This window comes from Lepus europaeus, chromosome 23 (genome assembly GCF_033115175.1).
Source record: "Lepus europaeus isolate LE1 chromosome 23, mLepTim1.pri, whole genome shotgun sequence".
NCBI classification, from domain to species: Eukaryota; Metazoa; Chordata; class Mammalia; order Lagomorpha; family Leporidae; genus Lepus; species Lepus europaeus.
The window spans coordinates 17,823,952-17,833,819 of record NC_084849.1 but is presented as its reverse complement, the minus strand read 5'-3'; the positions used below and the strand labels follow the sequence as shown (position 1 = coordinate 17,833,819).

At 64.9% G+C, this 9,868-nt stretch overlaps 1 protein-coding gene across 4 annotated transcripts in view; it reads right to left on the bottom strand.

Moving 5' to 3' along the window:
- Positions 1-2,693: 2,693 nt before the first annotated feature.
- ACACB (acetyl-CoA carboxylase beta) overlaps positions 2,694-9,868 on the bottom strand; it is a 125,553-nt gene continuing 118,378 nt past the window's right edge. For all 4 annotated transcript variants that reach the window (XM_062182599.1, XM_062182597.1, XM_062182598.1 and 1 more), the window contains 7 exons: positions 9,728-9,863; positions 8,071-8,248; positions 6,721-6,833; positions 4,925-5,079; positions 4,596-4,766; positions 4,330-4,466; positions 2,694-3,965 (listed from right to left, as the gene is read on the bottom strand). In XM_062182599.1, the coding sequence (XP_062038583.1) occupies positions 3,839-3,965; positions 4,330-4,466; positions 4,596-4,766; positions 4,925-5,079; positions 6,721-6,833; positions 8,071-8,248; positions 9,728-9,863 (1,017 nt within the window). In that variant the 3' untranslated portion in view covers positions 2,694-3,838. The remainder of the gene's footprint in view (positions 3,966-4,329; positions 4,467-4,595; positions 4,767-4,924; positions 5,080-6,720; positions 6,834-8,070; positions 8,249-9,727; positions 9,864-9,868) is intronic.

Sequence of the window (9,868 nt, the reverse complement as noted above, 5' to 3'; positions counted from 1 at the left end):
TGGTTTTTGTTTTTTTTTTTTTTTAAGATTTATGTATTTATTTGAGCAGCAGAGTTACAGGGGGGGGGGAAGGAGAGGGAGAGAGACAGAGAGAGATCTTTCATCTGCTGGTTCACTCCCCAAATGGCCAGTGCTGCACCGATCCGAAGCCAGGAGCCAGGAGCTTCTTCCAGGTCTCCCACATAGGTTCAGGGGCCCAAGAATTTGGGCCATCCTCCACTGCTTTCCCAGGCCATAGCAGAGAGCTGGATCAGAAGTGGAGCAGCTGGGACTCGAACCAGTGCCACAGGAGGAGGCTTAGCCCACTCTGTCACAGCCCCGCCCCCCTGACCCCTCGCTCCTTGAGCTGGGACTACTGAGTTAAAATTGCATTTTGGCTTTTACCTCTTGGACTGGTTGCTGTTAAAACCAAAAGCAAACCCCAAACACCACAGCCCGGAGGACAAACCATGCTGGCCAGGATGTGAAGTTGGCAGTGGGGATGCAAACTGGTGCCACAGCCACGGAAAACAGCGGTGAGGCCTCCAAACACCAAAAACAGGACGTGTCGCTGACGCAGCGATTCCACGGCTGGGCGCACACTCAGAGCAGTGAAGGCAGGGACTCGCGTGGGCGCTCGTGCACCAGGGCTCTCAGGATGGCTGGGCACAGCAGCCCCGAGGTGGGGGCAGCCAGGTGTCCATCGGGGGAGGGCTGGCAGGGGCCAGTGTCGTGGCACAGCGGGTGAAGCGGCTTGCGAGGCCAGCGTCCCGTATCGGAGAGTCCGTTCAGGTCCCGGCTGCTCCGGCTGCTCTGCTTCTGAATGAGCTCCCTGCTGTGCACCTGACCAGAGACTGCTCTGCACGGCCCAACCACAGCTCAGCAACCAGAGGACTCTGGGGACCTCCAGGTGAGAACTGATTGTTCAGCCTGGTGGTGGGAGGTGGGGCTGGGAACAGCCGAGGATGCTGTGAAGTCCCTCCCAAGGGCGTCAGGAACAGGGGATGGGCGCGTGGGGAGCACTTGGCTCGGGCGTCAGCTACCCAGGCGGAACCCAGCAGCAGGTGGTTAGGGACACCCAGGAGGCAGCCTCTCTGTGGCCCCTGGGACGTCCCCGTTCCTGTCTCCGTCCTGTCGCTGTCACACGGACTCTGAGGCAGGGTCCTGGGCATTTCTGGGCTCAGCAGGCACAGCTGGGACCCCAAAGTTCTCCTTATGGAGAGCCACTTGCAATTTCTACATGGGCAATGCGCGATGTCAGCTCCCGAGGGCCCAGTGGGCTGCCTGTTCACAGCTCTGCTCCCTCACACAGTGATTGGTACGTAGCACTTGCTCAATAAAAAAAGCTGATGAGAACACTTCTTCTGGGGCCACGGTCACTGCAGGCCCGGGATTCCCTCGCCAGCCACACAGCCCGGCCGCGTCATCTCGAGGCTCTGTGATCATCCACGCACAATCAGCCTTCTGCACCCATGAATTCTGTGCCCACGGATCCAGCGTGGGTTGAAACACTCGGGAAGGGGGGGGGGGCTGCATGGTGGCGCAGTGGGTTGAGCCTGCCTGCAGTGCCAGCCTCCCATACTGGTGCAGGTTCGAGCCCCGGCTGCTCCACTTCTGATCCAGCTCCCTGCTAATGCACCTGGGAAAGCAGTAGAAGATGGCCCAAGTCCTTGGGCCCTTGCACCCACGTGGAAGACCCGGAAGCAGATTCAGGCTCCTGGCCCAGCTCTGGCTATTGCAGCTATTTGGGGAATGAACCAGCGGATGGAAGATGTGTGTGTGTGTGTGTGCTCTAACTCTTTCAAATAAACAAATCTTTAAAAGGGAAAAGAAAAATACTCGGGAAAAGAACAGCAGCCGTGTTGAAGGTGTAGTCTTTCTTGTCTTCATTCCGTAAATACCCCAGTGTAACAACTGGAAGCCTCTGGCGATGATGTAAGTGCGCAGGAGGACGTGTGGGGGCTCCATGCAGTGCTGCCCCCTTCGTGTCAGGGGCTGGAGCCCCTCTGGGTCCGGGTAGCAGTGGCCTCCTGGAACCTTAGAACCCCCCCAGACACAGAGGCATGAGCGCACGCCTGGCTGTATTTCAGCCAGCTCTCAGCTCCTCACCTCCCTCCCAGAGGTGCACAGCGTCGTCACGGAGCTGATGTGGGCAGAAACCAACAGCGGCCTCCAGGGCCAATGGGGCTACGGCTGGGGCTGAGGATACAGCCTCAGCTCTAACTGCAGCAGGCATTAAACACAGGGCCCGGGGCTGGGCCCTGGCTTCAGGCATGGCTGCATCTAGGCCTCCAGAAACAATAGCAAGAGGACTCTCTCCATCTCGCGCGGCTTCCTGCCCAGCTAGAAATCCCTGGAAGAGATGCTGGGCGGAGGGAAGCTAACAGCGGCCGTGGGCGCTGGCGCTGGCGCTGAGGCCGCCGTGTGCCCACAGGCAGTTTCAGACGTGTGCATGCCCAGCCCTCCTCGCCGCGCAAAGGAGGGGTGCATGGTGGTGGAGGGAAGCCCCACTGGGAGAAGTCCGGAGCCCTGCACCGCCCCTCTCTTGGGACGCAGCTGCTTTCTCAACAGCGCCCCCTGGTGCTTCAACGGGGAAGATCTGGGGGAAACCCGGAGCCAGCTCCCACCCGGCCCTACCGTGGGAAGGGGCTCCCAGGGGAGCCCCCGGCAGGCAGCCTGCCTCCTTGGGCCCACACGAGTCAGGGCGCAAGTGCTTCCTTCAAAAAATAGTTTATTCTGCACATTTCCGACAGCTCGTCCGGCCGCCGGCCCGGGGCAGCAGCTACTGAACACGGAGAGGGCCCGGACCCAAAGGCATTTTACCTTCTGTTCCCGAGGAGTCATTCCTGCCCCAGCCGTGAGGCCACGGGTCGGACGAGGGGCAACTCCTCCTCCTCCTCCTGCCCCCCAGGCCCGCCGCTGGCTGACGGCCAGATCCCCGCTCGGGCATCCCTGGTCCGGTGTGCTCAGAGCTCACGCCGCCCACCCACGCCCGCCCCGTCTCCAGCAGGGAGGCCGAGGGACCACAGGGTCACAGGTCCCCGCGCTGTGGGGCTGCTGGGGGCATCGCAAAGTCCTCCCTGAGCACACGGGCAGGGGCTCCCAGCCCAGTCCTTGGTCCCCCGCGGCACGGCCCTTCGGGATTGGAGCCCAGTGTGGACATCAAGGCCACAGGGGAGGCAGCAGCTGGCTCTCGGGCCACCACGGGGGGGTGGGGGTCGTTCCTGAGCAAGCCGGGCGCTGAGCCTGGTGAGGGCCCCGCCCCTGCACCCCAGCTCTGGCAGGAGGATGCACACCCCGAGGTGCAGGGACCCTGGAATCTTCGACACAGCCTGGACCCTGCGGGTGGGGCCGGCGGCTCCTGGGGACAACCCCCACCCCACGCGTGTTGCCTTAACAGACAGACGGTCGGGCACTCCGTTTCCAGGGGCGGAGGCGGCATCCACAGAGCACCCTGCCCGGAGCGCTCCTCTCCAGCCCTGTCTCTCTGCGCAGTTCCTGCTGAGATAGTCAAGGTGCTCACGTCGGGAACCGGTCTTGGGAGTACAGAAGTGAGAGAGCCCACGGACCTGATAGAAGACGAGCTGCTGGATCCCACACGCCAGACGCTGGAAAGTGAGAGGAGTCAGCTGGAGACAGAAGCAGCCCACGTGCCCTCCACCGAGGGGATGTCGACCCCTGCTCGGAAGGAAGGGGGTCTTCCGGGTCCCCTGCTGAGCGGGGTGTAGGCTGGGGGCCAGCGGCGCCCGGGGGGGCCGGTCAGTTGGTTGATCTGGTTGCGAGCCCCGAGGTCCCGGTGAGGGCCTGTGGCCGGCGCGATCCTCCTGCCTGTGGTCCTGGGAATGGCTGGGCGGGCAGCTCAGGTGGACGCCGGGCTCTCCAAGGTCGACAGCAGCTGGGCCACCTGGGTGCGCTCGGCCGGGCTGATGTGCTGACTCAGGTACACGATGCAGTCCATGGCCACCTCGGGGTTCTCCTGAACCAGGCTGCAGGGCGGGGACGGAAGGCGGGGTCACTCCTGCCTCTCGGCACAGTGGCTCGTCCCCTTCTTGCTGTGGGCCATCGGGGACGGGGAGGGGGTGGCCTGGGCGGCACAGCCTGGCTCCGGGTGTGATGGGATGTGGACAGGTGCCACTCCCCAGCCTTGGTGGCCCCCTTGCTGCCTGCCTTCCTGGGGGCCCCACAGCCCGTGGGTGCAGCCACTCAGCACTGAATTCCACTTTCCGTGCACCTGCACCCGCGCCAGCAAGGCTCGCCTCAGCCTCCTTACCACCCACTCGGCCCCGGCGCCGGCAGGGTGGGCCCCGTGCGGCCGGCCCCGGCGCCCAGCGGCAGAGCGTGGCCACTCACCCTCGGATGGTCTTGAGCACCGAGTCTCGCTTCAGGTACTTGATGTTCTCGCGGATGGTGGAGCGCGTGCCGTCCTCCACCTGCCAGTGCTGCTCTAACCACTGGACCACCGCCTGGTTGTTGTCCCACAGGTAGGCCTGGGGGCGCAGAGGCTGCCTCAGGGCGGGACAGGGCGGTGCTGGGCTCCCCAAGGGCCTCCGCACCGCCAGCTCGGGCCCCGCCCCTCAGTGCCGGCCCCGCCCTCCGCGGCCCCGCCCCGAGCCCACCTTGACCGCGCCCTCGGTCTCCACGAACCAGCGGCGCAGCATGGACTGGATGTGCACGTGGCTGAGCTCCCCGCTGGCGCGCACGATCTCCTGCCTGACCTGGTCCTCCAGCAGCAGGCGGCGTAGACGCCAGTACAGGAAGGCGCGCGCCGTCTTCCACTCCAGGACGTCCTGAGCGGACAAGGCGCGGCCTGAGCCCCCGGCATGGAGGGGTGCGCCCGCGGGGGTCTGGCTGCGGACACCCCGCACAAGGGGCGGAGCCTCCCGCGGGAGGCGGTCCCGTCCAGGCGAGCGGACCCGGAGTCCCCGCAGCCACGCCCCCCGCTCACCGACACCACGCCCTTCTCCAGCATCCGGCCGGGCGTGTCGTGCAGGTCGGCGAACTGCACCGCCACCTGGTGGTAGATGGGCAGCAGCAGCTCCTCGCGAGCCCGCAGCCGGCCCTCCAGGTCCTGGCGCTCCTTCTCCGAGAGAGGCGTCGACCCTGCGGCGGGGCGGACGCGTGAGGCCACTGGGCGACGCACACGCAGCGGGCAGCCCAAACCCGCCCGCGGCCGCCAGACCTCGGGTTCTGGGCTCCCGGCCCCGCCTGGCCCGGCCACGGCCGCGGCAGGGGGTGCACCAGCAGATGGAACACCTCCCGCCTCGGCCACTCTGCCTTCCAATCAGAAATAAACCGAATTTATTCGAGAGGCAGAGCCAGCAGAGCCAGCTCGCATCTGCGGCTTCCTTCCCCAGACGCCCCCAACGGCCGGGGCTGGGGCCAGGAGCCAGGAGCTCAACCCAGGTGCCCCACGTGGGGGCAGGAACCCAATGACTCCACCGCGGGCCCCCAGCTCCGCACGAACAGGGAGCTGGAATCAGGCGCCAGAGCTGGGGTCAGCCCCAGGCGCCCGGGTCGGGGGACCGGCGCGGGCACCCTCACCCCTGGGCGGGCGACATGCCGGCTCCGGACGCCGGATCTGCCCGAGACACCTCCTGCCGAGGCACGGCACTGTGGCGCAGCGGGTTAAGCCACCTGCCTGCACCGCCGGCGCCACCCCGTAGGTATGGGTTCAAGTCCTCGCTGCTCCACTTCCAACACAGCTGCCCTAATACATTGGGCAAATTGGCCCCTGCAGGCCACATGGGAGACCCAGATGGGGCTCCTGGCTCCCAGCTGTCGCAGCTATTAGGGCAGTGAACCAGTGGATGGAGATATTTCTCTCTCTCTCTCTCTCTTTCTCGCTGTCGCTCCCTCTCTAACTCTACCTTTTGAATAAAAAATACAAATCTTCAAAAAAATAAAAAGTTTACAAAAAGGAAACTCCTCCCCCTCCCAAAATTTACATAAACAATGTCACCCCCTGCCCAGATTGGGAAAACGGAAGATGCTACCTCCGAACTCACCCTCGGAGATCAGCGCCCCCCCCCACGCCAGACCAGACGAGGCAACGACCCACGCTCGCTATGGAGAAGCTCGTGAGGGCGGGAGTGCGGGCCCAGCGTGAGCGTCCGTGGGGAGAGCCGTCTGGACACGAGGAGCGAGCAAAGGGGTCCCCCAGACCCGTGTGGCGGGAAGCCTCGGGCCTCACTGGACACGCGCCCAGGTCCGGCCGTGCCAGCGGCAGAGCCGGCCTCTGTGCTGAGCTACGTCCCCTAAGGCATCACGGGGCGGCCTCGCTGCTCTGCAAATCCAGGAGCCGAGCCCTGACCGCACACGAACATTCCGCGCGTGGCCTCCATGCGGAACGCGGTCGGGGCACAGGCGCACCTGCCTGGGTGCGGGAGCCGTGAACAGGATACACTCGATTGTGACTGTGCGCTTAACCAGGGTCCCGGCCCCAGGACCGCTGCGTGTACCCAGACTTCCCACATCCGGGGACACAGTCTTGACCTTCAGGAGACTTGTGGGCCCAGGCATTTGCGAAAGGGGACATCTAACCTCTCTGTGTGTGTGTGTACACACACACACGTATCTATATACATACACCTCAAAGCGGCTGAATAGAAATGGGGTGGTCGCCCCGTGATGGTGGCTGGCTTCGGGACGTCTTCATCAGTTGTTTTCTCTTAAATTATGTTATTTTCCACAGACCAGCGGCCCGCCCTGGGGAGCTGCCCAGGCCCGTGGGCGGCCTCTTACCCAGCTGCTCCACCAGCTTCCTGTAAACCGGGTCCATCCTCCTCATCGCCTTTGTCAGATCTTTCTTCCGGAACTTGATCTCCACCGTGCCTTCGGGCTCCAGCACCCCACCCCTGCAGAAAGAAGGGGGGTGAGGCCACCCAGCCAGCGGGCGACAGCTGGTGGGTGCGGAGGGGGCTGGGAGCTCCTGTGCTCACGGGCTGTGTGTCCCTGGGCAGGCTGCTGCCCCTCTCTGGGCCTCTGTGTGGGTATCTACAGAGGGAGAGGCTGAACCCACTTTTTCAAATAATGCTTTCAGCAGCAGGGGTTCACGCCTCCCCGCACCGCAGCCCCAGTCTCCTCCTCCAACCCTGCCCGTGTCGGCTCTCGGGCAGCTGGGACACCGTCTCTGGTCTCCTCTGAGCTCAGGAAGGTACAAGGGGAGCTCAGTTCCCTCCCATTCCCAGCCTCCTCGGCCTCTCCCCAACCTCTTCCTCCTCTGACGGCTCGGACGCTCTGAGAAAAGACTACAGGCAGCTCTGAGCTACCTGGGGGCCAGGGCGAGAAAGGCTGACGACCCCCTGGGTGCTGCTGAGTCCCTCGAGCCTTCCTGGAGGACAGACTTCGGCGGCCCCCAGGCCCAGGCGCCAGGAGAGCTGGCTCTCTCGATGCCTAGCTTAGGGCCGGGCACGTAGTAGGCGCTCATCAGATCCTCCCTGACTGCGTGGGGGATGAACAGAGGGGCGGCACGCCTGCGGCTCGGGCCGACTTTGCATCCGGCACAGCAGGCAGCAGAGTTGCCCCCTCGGAGGCACCCACGTCCTGTCCATCAGAGCTCCTGGGGCCAATCCTGTTACAGAAGGCCTCTCTAGGAAGACCGATACTCACTCACGCCACTATCCACTCAGTCATTTGTTCGGCCACTATTTGCTGACCGCCTCCCAAGACCCAGGCACCGTGCTGGGCTCTGGGTCGTCAAACTGAATAAAACAGCCCCCATAGGAAATCACAGCTCTGGGAGAAACTCAGAGACACTGAGAGACAGGACTGAGCCAATTTCCCTTTTCACCCAGGCTGCCAGGAAGCTCGGGTGCGTTTGGCTTCCCTTTGTATTTCTTGGTTGCAAACTTCCCTGGGGAGAAGATGGGTCTGAGTTATGAAAACAGAGACAACAACTTGTGCGCCACCTCCCGGCTCCAGCCACTAACTGTGGAAAAGACCCAACCATGCGCTGGTCTGGTTTGGGACTGGTCAAGCGGGAGGCCCTGGGCTGTGAGAAACTCACTCCACGGTGCTCAGCCCGCAGCCCACGGGTGCAGGGCTACTGGCGGGGAGTGAGCAGGCTGGTGAGCCTGAGGGCCAGACACGCACCTGCTCTCCTTGTCCGCGTACATTTCTATGCACAGGGGGTTGATGGTGGAGTCCACGACCACCCAGGAGCCGCCGCGGAGCTCAGCGTAGGGCGGGATGTAGATGAGGACGGGCTGCTTGTACTGCCGGAGGCCGTCCACGATGTAGGCCCCGAACTTCAGCACCTGGTCGTACATGTCTGCAGGGCACAGAGCCGCTGGGGAGGTGGCCGTGGGCCCCAGCGCCGCCCGCCGGGGAGGTGGCCATGGGCCCAATGCTGCCCGCCGGGGAGGTGGCCGTGGGCCCCAGCACTGCCCGCCGGGGAGGTGGCCGTGGGCCCCAGCACTGCCCGCCGGGGAGGTGGTCGTGGGCCCCAGCACTGCCCGCTGGGGAGGTGGCCGTGGGCCCCAGCACCGCCCGCTGGGGAGGTGGCCGTGGGCCCCAGCACCGCCCGCTGGGGAGGTGGCCGTGGGCCCCAGCGCCGCTCGCCGGGGAGGTGGCCATGGGCCCAGTGCTGCCCGCCGGGGAGGTGGCCGTGGGCCCCAGCACTGCCCGCCGGGGAGGTGGTCGTGGGCCCCAGCACTGCCCGCTGGGGAGGTGGCCGTGGGCCCCAGCACCGCCTGCTGGGGAGGTGGCCATGGGCCCCAGCACTGCGCACCGGGGAGGTGGACGTGGGCCCCAGTGCCACCTGCCCACCCACAGAGCCACAGCCCCATCGTCCACGGGGTCCTGAGGAGCCAGGAGCTGGTCCAGGCTGACTGCGCCCTATGTGGTGGGGACACAGGTGCAGGGAGCAGCCACTGGCCCTGAGGTCCAGCTCAAGTCGGGCGGTCTTCTGTCCCTCCCCCCAACACGCCCATGGGCAGCTCCGCCCTGGCCGCCCACCAGGCCACGCCCCCTCCACTGTACACGTGGTGACCGCAGAGCAGCCCAGCACCCTCGCACTGAACCCTGCTTTCGCTTTCTGTGGGTTCAGACGCCTGCAGTCAGCGGTGGGTTGAAGAATATGAAATAGAAAATTCCAGAAGCAAGACAGAAGTTTCAAGTGGCACACCCCTCTCGGGAGCGTGATAAAGTCCCTGGGGTGTGAGCCTGCCTGGTCCGGGTACCCACGCCGTACACACCATGCTGTATACAGCAGGCGCTCAGTAGCCCTCCTGCTTATGCGGTCCTGAGCCACAGCTGCAGGCCCCCACTGGGGGGTCCTGGAACACGTCCCCGGGACGAGGGCCGTGACTGTCAGCCATCAACACAGTAGCACCGGGGGCTTGGGTCAGCTCACCGGATCCTGCCCCGCCCTCCGGGGCTGGTTCTGCTCCCACCCCCACCTTCACAAAGCAGGGAAACTGAGGCTCAGAGCGGCGCTGAGCCTGCCTCCCACGCCAGCCCCGAGAGCCACCGGCTCTGCAAACGTGCTCCACGCCTTAAACACCTGAGCACGGCCATGCGGTCCCTCCGGCCCCCCGCTGCCCCGAGGAGGTGACCATGTCACTGGCCACTTCCCGTGCTGCCACTCACAGCACACCTGTGGGGAGTGACACCTTGCCTCCAGCCCCCAGCTCCTCATCTCTGGAACGGGCTGATGGCATCCCCCCACTGTCTCCTGTCTCCGGGTTCCTGCCAGGTTGCAGCCCAGGCGACCATGGGGCCCACCCGGGACCTGGAGGCGTGGCCTCACCTTTCATGCCCCCCGAGAAGCCCCTCCAGTTGGCAAAGAGCATCAGCGGCAGCCTCTCCCGGTTGAAGTCCTTGATGGCCTGGGCCGTCTTGTAGGCGGAGTCGGGGAACCACACCTGGCCCGCCTGCTGGACCACCTGTG